Source organism: Perognathus longimembris, chromosome 11 (assembly GCF_023159225.1).
Source record: "Perognathus longimembris pacificus isolate PPM17 chromosome 11, ASM2315922v1, whole genome shotgun sequence".
NCBI classification, from domain to species: Eukaryota; Metazoa; Chordata; class Mammalia; order Rodentia; family Heteromyidae; genus Perognathus; species Perognathus longimembris.
This window is the reverse complement of record NC_063171.1, coordinates 66,611,223-66,629,206: the sequence shown is the minus strand read 5'-3', so window position 1 is coordinate 66,629,206 and position 17,984 is coordinate 66,611,223. Positions and strand designations below refer to the sequence as shown.

Sequence of the window (17,984 nt, the reverse complement as noted above, 5' to 3'; positions counted from 1 at the left end):
TGTGGTTCAGGATAGATGCCTAGGAGTGGTATGGCTGGGTCATAGGGTAGGTCTATGTTGAGTTTTTTTGAGGAACCTCCATACTGTTCTCCAAAGTGGTTGTACTAATTTGCACTCCCACCAACAATGGAGAAAGGTTCCTCTTTCTCCGCACCCCTTCCAGCATTTATTGTTGGCTGAGTTCAGAGTATAGGCCATTCTAACTGGGGTGAGGTGGTATCTCAGGGTTGTTTTTATTTGCATTTCCTTTACTGCCAGGGATGGTGAACATTTCCTCATATGTTTCTTTGCCATTTTTATCTCTTCTCCTGTAAAGTCTCTCTTTAGCTCCTTTGCCCATTTCCTAATTGTTTTACTGGGCTTGGAGGGGGTTAGTGTTTTGAGTTCTCTGTAGATGACAGATATTAGGCCTTTGTCTGTTGCTTTACTGATGAAGATCCTTTCCCATATGGTTGGCTGTCTTTCTAGTTTGGTGACTATGTCTTTAGCTGTGCAGAAACTTTTTATTTTGTAGTAGTCTCATTTGTCGAAACTCTCCCCTATCTGTTGTGCGCCTGGGACTATATTCAGGAAGTTCCTTCCTGTGTCTATAAGTTCTAGTGACAGAGAACTTTTGTTAAACTTCACTTTTGCCCATGATTTCCTTTATCGATTTAATAAAATGTTGTGTTGTCAGCTGGAAAGCAACGATGACAAATGCTAGATCCCTAGTCTGGAACTTAAAACACTTAATATAACCACTTAAGACTTGGGCCCAATTTCTGTAGCTGAATACTCAGAGTAAATATATAAAGTATGACTGTTTCCTTCCAAAGTCAAGAATCAGTGTTTACATTAGATGAGGAGTGGACTGAAGTGCTTCCCTCTCCATCTGCCCCAAAACAGTGCTTGGGGAATTTGAAGGCATTTCAATAATTCAATTAAAAAGCTGATTCAAGTAAGCCGGGTGCCTGTGGTTCATGCCTATAATCCTAGCTACTCAGGATGCTGAGATTTGAGGATCATGGTTTAAAGCCAGCCCAGGCGATTAAAGTCCGTCAGAGTCTCATCTCCAATTAACCACCAGAAAACCAGAAGTGGTGCTGTGGCTCAAGTGATAAGAGTGCTAGCCTTGAGCTGAAGAGCTCAGGGACATTTGCCCAGGCCCAGAGTTCAAGCCCTATAACCAAAAAACAAACAAACAAAAAAGCCAAAAAAAAAAAAAAAAAAGCCAAACCAAAAATCTTCAAGTAAAACTGAAAATAATGAAGACTAAATTTAATTAATATCATGCTTCTGTCTCTTGTAAAACCATCCTTGATGTTCATACTATTTACTACACCATAAGGTTTTTCTGGTACCACTGAGTTGAATTCAAAATAATTTCATAAACAAAGGCTATTTCATGGTACTAGTGCAAGAAATAAATTTTTTAAAAAAACCACACACACACACACAGACACACACACACACGATCAATGGACTATAACAGAAGACCAAGAAATAAATCCCCACAGCTACAGCTATCTGATTTTTGATAAAGCATCAAAAATATGTTACAGAAAATATAACCTCTGGTGTAAACAAATGGTGTCAGAAAAACTGGTTATCCACATGTGAAAGACTGAAACTAGATCTTTATGTGTCCGCCCTGCCCCCCCCCCAAAAATCACCTCAAAATGGATCCAAGATCCTAATAATAAAAGACTCAAAACTTTGAGGCAACTACAGTAGGTAAGAACAGGCAATTAGTTTCTAAATAGGTCTCCCATGGCCCAGGAAATAAGACTAAGAACAAATAGGACTTCAACAAATTAGAAAGTTTCTAACCATCCAAAGAAACAACTACCAGAAAGAAGAGGCAATCCACAAAAAGGGAGAAAAGAAAATCTTTGCAAGCTACTTAACCAGATAAAGAATATCCAGAGCATACAAAATGTTAAAAAAAATTAAACACAAACACAATAACCGAACCAATAAATGGGCAAATGAATTCAACAGTTCTCAAACGAAATGCAAATGGCCAATAAATACATCATCTTTAGACATAAGGACATAAAAATCAAAACACCACTCCATCTCACCCCAGTCAGAACAGTTATGAAGAAAACAAATACTAGTGAGGGAACCATGGAAATAGTTACTCACCGGCATAGTTCCCATAGTGCAGCCACTATGGGAACTAGTATAGGTCCAGGAGCTGGGGATATGGCCTAGTGGCAAGAGTGCTTGCCTCGTATACATAAGGCCCTGGGTTCGATTCCCCAGCACCACATATACAGAAAACAGCCAGAAGTGGCGCTGTGGCTCAAGTGGCAGAGTAGCCTTGAGCAAAAAGAAGCCAGGGACAGTACTCAGGCCCTGAGTCCAAGCCCCAGGACTGGCCAAAACAAAACAAAAAACTAGTATAGGTCCATCAATGAACTAAAAACTGCTTTATGCACTGGGTGCTGGCTCATACCTGTCATTCTAGCTATTCAGGAGGCTGGAATCTGAGGATCATGGTTCAAAGCTAGCCTGGGCAGGAAAGTCCTTAAGAATCTTACTTCGAATTACCATTAAAAAGTTTGAAGTATACAATGCCTAACATATGAAACTGTAACCTCTCTGTACATCAGTTTGACAATAAAATTTTTTTTAAAAAGTTTGAAGTAGAGATTTGGATCAGGTGTGGGGGGCCAGCGTTGAGAAAAAAGCTCAGGGTCAGTGCCTAGGCCCTGAGTTCAAGCCCTGGGACTACTGGTGAGCATGCGCATACTCCTCCTAATTTTCAGACTTAATAGTACTTTTTGTGTATATGTGCCTTGTAGAGCTCTCAACTCAGACTTTTCTATTTTCTACCACTTAAGTCACTCCTTGATTTCTGGCTTTTTGCTGGTTAATTGGAAATAAAAAAAAAGTCTTACACATTTGTCTGCCCACAATGATCATCAGATCTTACCTAGCCTTCTGAGTAGCTAGGCATGAGTCATTGATGCCGGACCATAGTACCTTTTTTTGTAATCAGTTGTGGGGCATGAACTCAGGGCCCTGATGCTGTTCCTGAGCTCTTTTGCACAAGTCTAGAGCTCTATCTTTCTACCACCTGGAGCCAAAGCACTGTTGCGCCAAGTCGCGAAACGACCACCAAGAAGGCCACCGAGACTCAGACATTCTGAAATGCAAAAGCAAGGCTTTATTTATTCAGGCAAGCTGCAACTCGGGCCTCGTCCTACCCACCGACACAGCGGAGGTTAGGAGGAAGCCTCGAGCTGCGATTACACAGGGCTCATAAAGGCAAAAAAACAAAGTTACAACAATCAGGTGTTCAAGCAAGCAAGATTAGGACACAGGTACAAATCTGATTGGCTCAGGGCTTGAGGCATTCTAGGGGTGGTTAGAGTTAAGCATTCCCAGTGGTTAGAGTTCTTGACCAACTGGGGGCCTGCTTATCTCAGGTTCACGTGGTAAAGTGGGGTTCGCGTGGTAAAGTGAGGCCTGACTTCAAAGTCTGGCACTTCAGCACCACTTTCAGTTTTCTGGAGATAAGAATCTCACAGACTTTCTTGTGCTGGCTGGCTTTGAACTGCAATCCTAAAATCTCAGCCTCCTGAGTAGCTAAGATTATTGGCCAGAGCCACCAGCAGCAGGCTACAGTAACTTCCTGGAGCTTGAACTCAGGTCTTGGGCGCTGTCCCTGAGCCTCTTTGTATTAAAGGCTAACACTCTACCACTTGAGCCACAGCACTATGTCTGGCTTTTTCTGTGCAGTTTATTGGAGAAAAGAGTCTTGTGGACTTTTCTGCCCTGGCTGGCTTCAAATTGCAATCCCCAGACCTCAGCCCAAACTGTCAAGCAAGCACACAGAACAGTCAGGCTGCTTGTCATTTTATCTCTATCACATAACCAGCTAGTTTGAAGAGGTTAAGATGTATTTACATAAAGTGACCATTAAAACTTTGAGATCTGAGGATGGAGGTTTGAAGCCAGCAGCCAAGTCCCCTGAGATCTCTAATTAACTAACAAAAAGCTGGAAGAGATGTGGCTCAAGTGGTAGAGGACTAGCCTTGAGCAAAAAGTCCTGAGTTCAAGCCCCAGGATTAGGACCAAAACAATAACAAAACAAAGATTTTGAGATATGATTAACAGCACACAAGTAATTTCAAAACACACCCACATCCTCAGCTATTTTCTTGAACAATCTGAGGTGTGTCTTAATTCCATCTTGGAACAACCAGTTAAGACAGAAACCTTACATTTCAAAAATCCTTCCTTATCCCCAAAGCAGTAAAGCAGTTCTACCTTTCCCTTCCTCCCTCCCTTTCTTTTTTGTCAGTTATGGGGCTGGAACTCTGGGCCTGGGCACGAGCCCTTCAGCTCAAGGCTAGCACTCTACCACTTGGAGCCACAGCACCACTTCTGGTTTTCTGGTGGTTAATTGGAGATAAGAGCCTCATGGACTTTCCTGCCCAGGCTGGCTTTGAACTGGGATTCTCAGATCTCAGCCTCCTGAGTAGCTAGGATTACAGACGAGAGCCACTGGCGCCCAGCTTTCCACTTTCCCTTTCTTAATTGCTGATATTATTTTAGCAGAATAATCAACGAGAACCAAGCTGCCAGGCCAAGGCAGGAACTTTCAAACAACCCACTCTGATAGAAAAGTCTGCTTTTCTTAAACCAGTCACTTGACAGACTGGGGAAAATCTGCTAGTGAACAACGAAAGGGCCAGAAGAGATGTGGGCTTGGGAGGCTGAGTTGGGAGAACTGCTTGAGCCCAGGAGTTTGAGACCAATCTGGATGACACAGACATTCCTTGCCCCTCAAAAAACAAGGACAAAAAACATAACTGAGCACAGGCTCTGGAAGCAAGCAGCAAATATGCACACGCCATTTGCTGGCCCCATCAGCCAGCTTCTACTTTACCCTCCTGCAAGCAGCAACCATGGATAAGAGATAGTAGGGAAGAAATTATTACAGGATGATGAATCATGGGTGAACTTAGGGCAAGCCCAGTCAGCCTTCTTGAAACAATTACTACACAACGAACTCTGGGGAGAGAGCAAGGAGGAGAAATCATCTCTGCCCTCAAGGTCACAGCAGAGTGAAAAACTAGGCTGCTGCAGTAGTGTATCCAGAGGTGAATCAGTTTAAAGGGAATGGGAATGAAAGATCTTTGCTATTTGCCAGTCTCTTAAATGCAATACATTTCTGCAGGGCACTGTGGTTCTGTAATCACAACTATGTGGGAGGAGTGCTGTGGAAGGCCAGACCAGGTAAGAAGCCAGTGAAATCCTGTCTCACAAACAAGCCAAGCAGCTATGGGGAGGCTGGATGTGACCATCGAGGTCTGAAGCCAAACTGGGCAAACAAATCTTTTATCTCCAACTAGTAAGGAACCAGAATGGAGGTTTGGCTCAAGTAGTGACAGAGTACCTGCAGAAAAGCAAGACAGAGAGAGCTGGAGGTCCCAGTATGAGCACAAAGGTGGGGGGGGGGGGGGAGGAGCAAGGGGCTTAGAGCATGACTCAAGTGGTAAACATAGGCTCTGAGTTCTAACCCTAGTTACCCACTACACACCCCCCCCCCCGCCCCAAATCAAGCCAAGTATGGTGGTTCACACAGTAATTCCAGGTGTAGGAGGTGGGTTGTGGTTTAAGGCTAGTCCAGGCAAAATCACAAAATCTTATCTGAAAAATACATAAAACAAAAAGTTAGGGAGTATGATTAAGTGGTAAAACATTTGCCTAGCAAGTTCAACTCCCAGTAATGCTAATAAAACTATATAACAACAACAAAAATATATTTCTGCTAGGCAAGGTGGTATAAGTCTGTGATCCTAGCACTAGGGAGGCTGAGACAGGAGGATCTTGGGTTTGAGGCTGCCCAGAAAGATCCTGTCTCAAAAACAAATATACAAAACAAACAAACAAACAAACAACTATCTCCAGAGCATGGCACAATGGTGATGGATGGTAAGTAAAAGTAGTGTTAAAGCACACACTAACCCTCTTCTACTGGGAAATGTGACAATGTACACTCTGCTGTATATAGTTCATTGACTAGAGTGATTTATAGAGAGGGGATAGGGAAGAAGAACATGAGGGGACAGCAGAGGGAACAAGAGGCCATTGAGGCTGAGGGAGAACTTGCACAGACAGGCAAGAGAGGGCCATAGCACAGCAGCCTTGGCTACACTTAAGGGCAAGGCCAATTCACTCCATGGAACAGGAGGGAAGGCAGATGTAACAGACCAGCTCTGGGGGAAAGATGAGAAAATGCTCTTCAACTGCCTTTCTCCCCCCTTTTCAGTGAAGTAAGCTATAAGGTCAGTCATCCCCAAGACTGAGTTGAGAACAAGGAATGGGGTGAGAGTATCAAATACTGTAGTTGGCAAGTGGGTAAGTCCATTGACCAGAGGAATCAGGTAACACTGCTGGATAGCATTTAGGGTGCTCTTGGGATTTGTGGTCAGCTTTGAAGTGAGATCAGTCAAGTGTGCAGGTGTTTTCCCTAGCCGCACTCTCAGCTTGCTAAGGTTCAGAGCAAGAAACACTGAACAAGAGTAGCTAACAAATATGATAGAGGGAATGAATACAATGGCAGATTGCAAATCTCACCATCTAGATAAACAGGGTGGTGTAGGAGTGATTAGAAGAAACTGGCCCAAATAAAGGTGGGGCTGGTTGTGGAGCAGGCCTACAGGTCCAGACAAGCAATGACATTCTCTGCCTTGGGGACCCTCAGTCCTCTCCCCAAAGGCCTTGATTGATGAAGTCCACTCATATTATGGAGGAAAACAGTACTTCACTTACAGTGTACCGATTCAAATGTTAGTAACATAGATGTAAAAACATACCTCCACAGCAACACGTGGACTGATTTTTGGCTAAAAACAAAGCACAATGGCCATACTGGCATTTAAAATTAGACATCACGAAAATGGTTTGGAAGTACTTCGTGCTTTTGTTGACATGGTGGTCTCTGCCCATCCATGAGTTTCAAAGAGTGCTCACTGTACAAATTACTTTAGGGAAAAGTTTAAGAGTAGATCTAGAGAAACACAATACTTCTCCCCCACCCCCCCATGCTGGAAATGAAACCCAGGGCTGTAATAAGTGTTCTACCATTGAGTAACATGCTGCACCCCACCTCCCAGCCCTCAAATATAATATGGTGCTTAGGCATCAATTTTCATATTAAGACCTCTTAATTATCGTTACTCTCTGCCACTTGTGGCATAATTTTGGGCAGATCTTCCTTCCATATGCTGATTTTCTTGGCTCTTGCCCCTCTAAATTGATTTTCAGCCCAACATTATGGCTTGCTTGCCCTGGTCTGGAGGGGGAGGGGGCGCCTCCATCTTTCGGGAATGTTTCCTAGTGAAGCTTTTTTCACCCATGCTATTATAACTACCCAGCTAATAATCTATTTTGTCCCTCTCTTCCTTGCTTCATTTTCCTCTAGCACTCAATGTCATCGAACACACCTTGCATCTTACTTACTTTTTTTTATTTAAGTAATATTTATCAAACAGCTCTGAAATAAAAGAAACTCTCACATTATGTTGGTTAACAAGGTAACATAAAAATTACTTTCACAAACAAAATCACAGTAAAGCCACCAGCACAACAATGTTCATCGCAGCACAATTTGTCATAGCTAGAATCTGGAACCAACCCAGATGCCCCTCAGTAGAAGAATGAATCAGGAAAATGTGGTACATATACACAATGGAATTTTATGCCTCTATCAGAAAGAATGACATTGCTCCATTTGTAAGGAAATGGAAGGACTTGGGAAAAATTATACTAAGTGAAGTGAGCCAGACCCAAAGAAACATGGACTCTATGGTCTCCCTTATTGGGAATAATTAGTACAGGTTTAGGCAAGTCATAGCAGAGGATCACAAGAGCCCAATAGCTATACCCTTATGAACACCTAAGATGATGCTAAGTGAAATGAACTCCATGTTATGGAGACAATTCTTACTTACTTTTTTTCCCCCCATTCATGGATAGCTTAGATAGAAGAGCATGCTCTAAGGTAACTTATTTACCTATTTGTTTGTGTGTAGTCTTCTGGATAAAATTTTCAAAAGCAAAAAGAAAATTTCAGTTTTCATCAATGGGGTTGGAGAAGAAAAAGAATGATAGAAAAGGTACTAATTCTTCCCCATTTACAGGTTGAGTCCAAGTCCAATTCTTTTTTTTTTTTTTTTGGCCAGTCCTGGGCCTTGGACTCAGGGCCTGAGCACTGTCCCTGGCTTCTTCCCGCTCAAGGCTAGCACTCTGCCACTTGAGCCACAGCGCCGCTTCTGGCCGTTTTCTGTATATGTGGTGCTGGGGAATCGAACCTAGGGCCTCGTGTATCCGAGGCAGGCACTCTTGCCACTAGGCTATATCCCCAGCCCCAAGTCCAATTCTTAAAATATTGAAAAACAAAATAAAAAACCTCTAGACTTCTGGGCATATATCCTAAAGAACTGAAAACAGAACTTCAAACAAATATTTGTGTCTCTGGATCACAGGTGGAAGGCGGTAATCGCAAGGACATCTAAATAAGCAAAGTGTGGTCTATACATAGAGTGTAATACATTCAGCCTTAAAAGGAAAGTCTCTGCTACCACAGAAATGCCCCTTCAAGACTATCTGTCTTCACGGACATATGAAACCCAGTCATGGAAGGGGAAAGTTGCGGTTCCACTTAGATGGGGCACCTAGTGAAGTTTGAAGACAAAGGAAAACAGTAGGTACCAATGAAGAAGAATGAGTTTCAGGGAAAAAAAAGACAACAAAACTTTGAAATAATTAATGAAGGAAACTGGCCCAGCCAGATAATGAATATATAATATGAATTAATAGCAAAATAATGTGATTATAGGTTGAACCACTAATTTTGTATGGGCAAGAATTCAGTTATTGTAAGGATGTCACAACGTAAGGAAAGACTTTAGTTATTTAAATGTAGGAGCCACATGCCATAAACCAAAATTACTTTCATGGATCCATTTCCTCACCTTCCGTTATGCTTTGGCATTTGTATAGTTTAAGATTATTTTGGAAGTCTTCCCTTTACATTCTATTTTGCCAACTAGCCTACACTTGAATAATAATGGTGCTTTGGGATTCAAATAATCTTGTGGAGAATCTTGACTGTCAAGCGAAAAGTGTAAGGATATCCTAACTTAAGAAAAATCCACTGAAGAAAAGACTAAATAGTAGACTGCTCTTGGTATTTTGTAAAATTTTAATTTATAAGTTTCAAAAGTTGAAACTTTTGGCCAGACACTTGTGGTTCATGATTATAACCCTGGCTACTCAGGAGGCTGAGATCTGAAGATGCTGGTTCAACATGAGCCTAGGCAGGAAAGTCTGTGACACTTTTACCTCCAATTAACTACCAAAAACCAGAAGTGGAGCTGTGGCTCAAGTGGTAAAGTGGCCACCCTTGAGCAAAAATGCTAAGGGACAGTGTCCAGGTCCCTGAGTTCAAGCCCCAGTATCCACAAGGAAGAAAAAAAGCTCCACTTTGTTAACTTTATCCACCTTAAATGTGGTCACTGGGGTTCTAAGCCGACATACAACATCCCTGAAACTTTACTCACCTTCTATGCATGGACTCTAACTAACAAATGAATTATTTCCTGATCAAGGAACTGTTCAAAAGGAACACTGAACGTTCTTTGGGTTTATAATATACCTTTCACTGACAATGTGGCATGTGGAATGACCTGAAGATATCCACACCCCAATCTCTACAACATGTGAGCTTGTTACATGGAAAAATGACTTACTTTTAGATATAATTTTAAATTTTTAATGGTTATTTTTCCTTTTTCAAAATTAATTATGTGGTACCAAGAATTGAACCCAGGGCCTCATGTGTGCTAGGCAAGTAATCTAACCCTAAACCACATTCCCGGCCCCTAGATATAATTTTTTTAAAATATTTAAAATGACACTAGAATACTGGGTAGACGATTTAATTATATAAGTCCTTAAAGTTTGGGTTTATTGAGCTGGAGATAGAATAACTGTAGCAGAAGACAAAAATTCCAGAGGCATGAGGGCTCAATAGGCCATTGTTGTTTTGAAGATGCTTTAAGTAGCTGAGTTTCCCAGCTGATAACCCAGCAAGGAACTGGACCTTAAGTCTAAATCCCTAAGCAACTTAATCCTGCCAACTACCGGAACAAGTTAGGATGTAGACTTGTCCTGGGAGCCTTGCACCAGGATTCTATCTACCCTTGTGGTGTAGAACCACACTTGAAATTCTGACTTAGAGAAGTCTGCACTATTGTTTCAAACAACAGTGCACCAACAGAAAGCAAATGCAGACTGAATTCTTTTTTTCCCCTCATATACTAAGCCATTTTGAAAGAGGGAGGGAAAAGGGAGGGAGGGAAGAAGGGGGGGAGGCAGGCATAGCTAAGTAGTAGAGCACTTGTATAGCACATACAAGCCCCTGGGTTGACCATCAGCATGGGGGCAGGAAGGTTGAGAGAAGAAAATGCCACATGAAGCAGAGCAGTTTGTGTGGTTGTTTTGTAGCTTAGCTAGACTCATAGGTCACTGGTCAAGTGATAAAAAGTGGCAATGATCTTGGTATAAGAAAATAAGGACTAATTCCCATTTAGCTAATCTATGTTAAAATTCAGGAAATGACAATGGTTTTGAAGAGACTATTTTCTAGAAATAACAGATCAAAAGCATCTCTTCAGTCTATTCCCACAGGATTTTTTTGTGTGATCCTCACATCTCAGCTACCTGAGTAGTTAGGATTACAGATGTGAGCCAATGGTGCCCAGCAGTGTTTTTGTTGTTGTTTTGTTTTTTAAAAAATTGTTTTGGTGGGCTGGGAATATGGCCTAGTGGCAAGAGTGCTTGCCTCCTACACATGAAGCTCTCGGTTCGATTTCACAGCACCACATATATGGAAAACGGCCAGAAGGGGCGCTGTGGCTCAGGTGGCAGAGTGCTAGCCTTGAGCGGGAAGAAGCCAGGGATGGTGCTCAGGCCCTGAGTCCAAGGCCCAGGACTGGCCAAAAAAAAAAAAAAAAAAAAAAAAGTTTTGGTAACAAAAACGTTTTTCCTTTCTCCATTCCTGTAATCCTTTCCTATTTTATTGATCACCCTCTTCCAAAAAAAGCTAAAATCCAGTAGAGTACTAAAAGATACAAGAAAAACAAAACAAGCTGCTCATGCCTGTAAATCCTAGCTACTCAGGAGGCTGATATCTGAGGATCAAGGCTCAAAGCCACTGGGGCAGGAAAGTCAGTAAGACTCTACTCTGATAAACTATACAGAAAAGGCAAGAAGTTGCATAGTAACTCAAGTGGTAGAGTGTTATAGCCTTGTGCACAAAGAGCCTTGGGGACAACGCCCAGGCCCCAAGTTCAAGCCCTAGGACAAAAACAAAACTAAACAAAATCCCCAAAAACAAAAAAATCAAAGATAGGTGTTGTACATAGAAGGATAATCAGACAATCTTCTCATACTTTGAATACAAGCACTTCTAGTAAAATCTGGCAAGTCAAAAATACCAGGTTCTGGTTTTCATTAGTATTTCTTTGACTTCTCTTTTAGTTACAAGAATAATTTGATGTCTGCTAGTCCTGACCATCTCTGGTTTTGACTGTGAAATGCTGAAAACTAAACTTGCCAGATAGGGAATTGAGTTTTTTCCTTTTTCCAGGGAGGGCTAATAGTCCACTCAGCATGAAGCAGATATAGAAGACAGTAAGCCTGTTAAGATTAAAAAGGAGGGCTGGGGATATGGCCTAGTGGCAAGAGTGCCTGCCTCATTTACATGAGGCCCTGGGTTCGATTCCCCAGCACCACATATACAGAAAATGGCCAGAAGGGGCGCTGTGGCTCAAGTGGCAGAGTGCTAGCCTTGAGCAAAAAGAAGCCAGGGACAGTGCTCAGGCCTTGAGTCCAAGCCCCAGGACTGGCAAAAAAAAAAAAAAAAAAAAAAAAAAAAAAAAAAAAAAAAAAGATTAAAAAGGAACAAAGAACAAAGCTGTTTAGGGGGGGAAATGAGGCAGAATAGACAGACAAGGAGACAGAGGAATTATACTTACTTTCAACAAAAATCAAAAGGACCAGACTCAGATTAAGAAGTTAAAACCAGGGCTGGGGATATAGCCTAGTGGCAAGAGTGCCTGCCTCGGATACACGAGGCCCTGGGTTTGATTCCCCAGCACCACATATGCAGAAAACGGCCAGAAGCGGCGCTGTGGCTCAAGTGGCAGAGTGCTAGCCTTGAGCGGGAAGAAGCCAGGGACAGTGCTCAGGCCCGGAGTCCAAGGCCCAGGACTGGCCAAAAAAAAAAAAAAAAAAAAGAAGTTAAAACCAGAAAGTAAACTGAAAAGCAGGTAAGCTCTCCTCCCATCAGACAGAAGTTTCCTATGTTAAATTATAAGAGTAGATTAGGGAAGTGTTTTCCATCTTCTCATTTGAAAAAAAAATTTTTTTAATCTAGGCAATGTCGGCACTGGTAGCTCAGGCCTGGAAATTCTAGCTACTCAAGAACATGGTTCAACTGGGCAAACTCTTATTTCCAATTAACCCCCAGAAACCTGGAAGTGGCATGGTGGCTCAAAGTGGTAGAGCACTAGCTTTGAGCTGAAGAGTTCAGGGACAGGACCTAGGCCCGGAGTTCAAGCCCCACGACTGACAAAACAACAACAAATCTTGGCAAGATTAGCAAAATGAAGTCCAGAAGGTCCCCAGTGTTGTGTGTGAGTCTCTTCCATCCTATCTCCTAAAAACACTGAGGATAGGAGAGCTCTGCACCAGGTGTATTCAGCTAGCTCAAAGTTTAACAGTCACAGACCTGCATAGGTAGGAGGAAATATTTCTCATTTTCTATCTCTCACTACTTTAATGCTGTTATGCTAATATAAACCTTTGCTAAAAGTTTTTTTTTTTAAAGTCCCATTGCTGGTCCCTGGTATCTCAGAAGGTTGAATCTAATAACTGAGAGTAGAAAAGTTTGTGAGACTCTTACAATTAAACACTCACACACACACACACACATGCCAAAAGTAGAGTTATGGCTCAAGTGGTAAAGTATTAGTCTTGAGCAAAAAAGCCAAGGGAGAACACAAGGCCCTGAATTCCAGCTCCAGTACACGCACATGGCCACAAATGTGCACTGCACACATATACACACTCAAGAAATCCATTAATTTGGCAAATATTTATAAAACGCCTTGTTCTAGACACCAGTGATAGTATGATATTAACCAAGGAATTTACCTAGCAGGATGCACAGGATTTTAACAATAATATGAAATGTGTAGAAACAATTACAGCAGAGAAGTTCACTTAAATCTGAAGTGTAAAGCTAAACTACAGCCAAAAAGACCCAAGAGGTTGTAGCTGATCCACATTGGACTAAGATATTCCAGACAGAAGGGCCAGCAGCATGCATCAAGATACTGGGGTGTAAACTAGCTTGAGATAGCTTGTATGGATGCTAAAAAGATTTTGGCCTAAGCACTAATGGCTCAGGCCAGTTATCCTTGCTATTCAGAACCTGGCGGTTGGCAGTTCAAAGCCAGGCCAGAAAAGCCCATGATATTCTATCTCCAATTAAAAAAGCCAGGCTAGAGGCATGGCTCAAGTGTTAGAGTGCCAGCTGGGCAAGCAAGCCAAGCAAGACTATGACGCCCTAAGTTCAAGCACTGGGTCTGCATGACTGAACAGAACAAAACAAAACAAAGAAACCTCAAAAGGTGCCTCAGATGGACCTTTAATTGCTGGGTAGGGTCCATATCACAAAGGCATTAGACTTTATTCTGCAGGTGAATTTTAAGCACAGGAGCATAATCACTTAATGTTTCAGCAAAATTAACTTTGGTAACAGAATGGGAAGAGGATTAGGAAATAGTAATTCTACAAAATGAAACTAAGAGGCCATTATATTATACAAAAATAAATAACCAGCATATGAACTTGATCAACCACAGTGAAAATGCAAATAAAGTAATCAATTTGGAGAATATTCAGAAAGTCAAACACAGCCCCCATTTTGACTAACTGCCATTTCCAACTATCTATCTTGTTAGTGTCACCCACCTAAAAAGGCTAGGAAAGACAGAGCCACTTGCTCTGCTTCAGCAGTTAGTTACATCTGAACCAATTCTGAACAATCCCTGGAGGAGGGAGGGAGGGGGAAGGATCTGGCATCTGGCCAAGTTCTTCCTTGGTGTTAAAAGGAGAGAAGCACCCCATCCCTGCTCCTGTGTCTCCAAACATCCTGTTGAATGAGAAAACCAACTTTAGTGCTATGCAATTCTGTAATTAGGAAGGGATAAACCAAGACAAGAGCCAACAAACGGGCTGAGAATGTGGCTTAGTGGTAGAGTGCTTGCCTAGCATGCATGAAGCCCTGTGTTCAATCCTCAGTACCACATAAACCGAAAAGGCTGGAAGTGGCACTGTGGCTCAAGTGGTAGAATGCTAGCCTTGAGCAAAAAAAGAAGCTCAAGGACAGTACACAGGCCCTGAGTTGAAGCTCAAGGATAGTACACAGACCCTGAGTTCAAGCCTCAGGACCCCCCCCCAAATAAATAAATAAATAAAAAGCCAACAAACTAATCCACAAACAGAAGGATGGAAAATCTTGGTTCCTGAAGACATGAATGACTGAACTTTGGAATAAACCTCGGGGCTGTTTATCTTTGGCCCAAATAACAAGTATCAATTTAAGCTACTGCTGGTCAAACAAACTAAAAGAAACAAAGCTGGGTGACTGACTAGAGTTATAATAAAGAGGGTTGAGGATGTAGCTCAGCCCTGGAGCACACTTGACCAGCACAGATGTGGTTCTGGGTTCCAACCTCAATACTGAAAACAAACAAAAATTGAGGTCCTGAGTTAGTAATAGAACACTCATAGGCATACATACACATACACACAAACACATACAAAATCAAGTTTCTTAAATAATTCAACTACCTACTATTCTGATTCATATGCTTCTGCTGACAGGAAAAGCAATATGTAAGAAATAACAATAGAAAAATTTCAGTGGAAATATAATGAATCAAGATATGGTCTACAAATTGTAGATCCTATTTTTAGCCACCTGGGCAGGCCACTTACCCCCTTTTTGCCTGCTTGTTCTGTAACTACAAAAGTGATATGAGGAATATTGTCTTTATTAGTTAATATTTTAGCATCCTTCAGAACAATCTTCCCCTAAAAAATATTGGCTTATTACCATTCCTCGCGGTTACCAGTTTGCCACAAATTACCAATAATTTTCCTGATTCACAGAACACCTGCATAGGAAGCTCATTATATGCCAAGTAATGTATTTTCAGTTTAATTTTAAAAGCAAAGCTCTACTCTCAGCTATTTCTTTTAGGCTCTGAAACTATGGCCTCTGGCCATTGCATAATCTAAATTTTATTATTCTTTTAAAGGCTAAATCTCAACATATGCTTTCCAAGAAGAAATATCCTAGAGAATGGTTTGCAATAGTCTTCATCAACAAAAACAAGAAATAAAATTCAAGTGAGGGAGCAATATCAACCCTTAAAAAAGGCATCCAGAGGGACACAGAAAAACTTTTTTTTTTGCCAGACCTAGGGCTTGAACTCAGGGCCTCTGGGCACTGTCCCTGAGCTTCTTTTGCTTTAGGCTTAGCACTCTACCTCTTGAGCCACAGTGCTACTTCTGGCTTTTTGTTTATGTGGCACTGAGGAATTGAACCCAGGGCTTCATGCATACTAGAGAAGCACTCTACCACTAAGCCACATTCCCAGCCCCCCCAAAAACTTATCTCACTGTGTATATACACTATTGGGGCTTACATTCTGAACTCTGGGCCTAGGTGCTATCCTTTACCTTTTTTTTTTGTCCCTTAGCTTTGCTCAAGGCTGTTGACACTCTATCATTTGAGCCACAGTTCCACTTCCAGCTTTTTGGTGGTTAATTGGAAATAATAATTTCACATACTTTCCTACCCAGGCCGGCTTTTCCGATGTGATATGGGCTATAAAGTGCCAGACTCTTCTGGGATCTCTCCTTCAGATTAATCTTCTTTAATTTTTGCTAACAGGCTTCACTAGGCTTACATGAGGACGCAGTAGAGATAGTGAAATCTTGCAGACCGATGCCCTGTTCCATGCCACTTCCCAGACATGGCGAGCCCAGTCCCTTTCTACCTACACCAGGCTCTACACTTAAAAAAGCTACAAACAATGCTAGGGAATAAGAAGTTTGGATTTGTAGGTGCCAATCATTAGAATTTCGGGCTCTTCAGCGTCTTTAAGACAACAGAAACGATGGAGAATTTTTCTTCGGTTAGTCCACAGACAAGAAATTTTCATCATTTTTGGAAGAGGTCATTAACAAGCTTAGCCAAAGGCAAAGGTTTGTACCCAAGCATGCACCCAACTAGAACTCTCGTGGGTGCTCTTCCTGGGCGGGGGGGGTGGTCTTTCCATTACAAAGATCAGGCCAGCCAGTCCTGGAACTCGCAGTTGTTCCCAGTGAGACGACGGGGCACCCAAGGTCTTCCCTCTCCTCCCGGGTGGGCCCGCCGGCCACCTGTGGCACCGCCCGTCCGGGGGTCTCCCGGACCTGGGGAAGGCGCACCGCCGAGTTCTCTACCCAACGCAGCGGGGCTACTTTCCTGACCGGTCCCGCCCTCGTCCATTTTAAAGAGGTCGCCTGGGAGGCCAGGGGGTGCCGGCTCCCGTTCACCTGGGGAGACCGTCGCGCCCACACCCGACGGCGCGGCGGCCCCGCTCGGGGCACTGGGAAGGGCCGGGAGTTTCTGGAGTCAGGGACGCCGGGCCGAGACCGGGAAGCGCGAGGGGGCGGGCCGGGGCCGGGGGGACCCACGACGCCAGCCTGGCGGAAAGGACGCGACGGCCCCGCCAGGGGTCGGGACCGGGAAGCGGGGGAGCCGAGGGGCCGGGGGGCCGGGGGGGGGGCGGCCGAGGGCGCGGAGGGCGGGCCCCGAGCGGGACCCGGCGGACGCCGGCGAGAGCGTGGAAGGCCCGGCCCGGCCCGGCCCGCCTCCCCTCCCTCCCCTCCCCCACGCCGCGGCACCGGGCCGGGGGGACCCGCGCGCGCCGCGCCGCGCTCACCATGTCGTACACGTTGAGCACCACGAGCTGGTTGGCCCCCATTCTCGCCGCCGCCGCCGCCGCCGCTCCTCACGCCGCTCCGGGTCCGCAGGGCGGGGGGCCGCTCCCACCCGGAGGGCGTCTCCGGGGCCTGAGGCGGGCACTAAGCGTCCAGCCCGACCCGCCGCAGCCGAGGCGGGAGCATCGGGCAGCCGGGCCGCTCCGGGGCCGCCGGCGGGAGCCTGTGGGAGGACGGGGCCCGGCCGGTGGCTGCCCGCTCCGGCTCAGGCGCCTCCCCTCGGTCGCAGACACGTGGGGAAAGGCGGAGCCTGAGCGAGGGCGGGCGCCGGGCCGGCCCCGCCTCGGTGCCGGGGCTCAGCCCGCCTGCGCCCTGCTTCTCCGCTGCCGCACCTCGGGACCTAAAATGGCGGCAGCCTCAGTTTCCAGCCGCTCTTGGAGGTTCGAGGTGCCGAAAAGACTACAATTCCCAGCATGCAGAGCGGGACCCCTCCGTTCCCTCACCCCCACCGCGGCTCGCTACTGGACATTCAGAGGCGGGTCTCGGCGCCTTCGACTACAATTCCCAGCATGCTCTGGGGACGGCGGGGGGTAGTACTACATTTCCCGGCATGCACAGTGCCGCGGTTCTGTCACGCACCCTTCTCCGTTTGCCCTTGGCAGGCAGAGACGTCTTTGAGCCGTCAGCGCCCGTTCTGCTGCTTTTCATGTAAGTTGTGTTGAGCCTGATGAAGCCAACGCAGTGTGACAGAAAACCAGTGACGACTAAACGTCCCAAGCCGTCCCGCCACCCGGACACCCTCCCCTTTTCCTGGCAGGGATGGGGGGGGGGGGGGAAGTGAAGAACTAGGGGAAGGCAGGTTAGCGGCGCCGGAGGGACCCGAGGCTCCCCGGCTGGAATGTACCAGATGAGCCGCA

General features: G+C 44.6%; 1 protein-coding gene across 1 annotated transcript in view; it reads right to left on the bottom strand.

The window, feature by feature from the left end:
- Positions 1–17,340, bottom strand: part of Desi2 (desumoylating isopeptidase 2) — a 46,299-nt gene extending 28,959 nt beyond the window's left edge. Inside the window, exon 1 of the mRNA XM_048357504.1 lies at positions 17,070–17,340. Within this exon, the coding sequence (XP_048213461.1) occupies positions 17,070–17,111 (42 nt within the window). The 5' untranslated portion in view covers positions 17,112–17,340. The remainder of the gene's footprint in view (positions 1–17,069) is intronic.
- Positions 17,341–17,984: the final 644 nt, after the last annotated feature.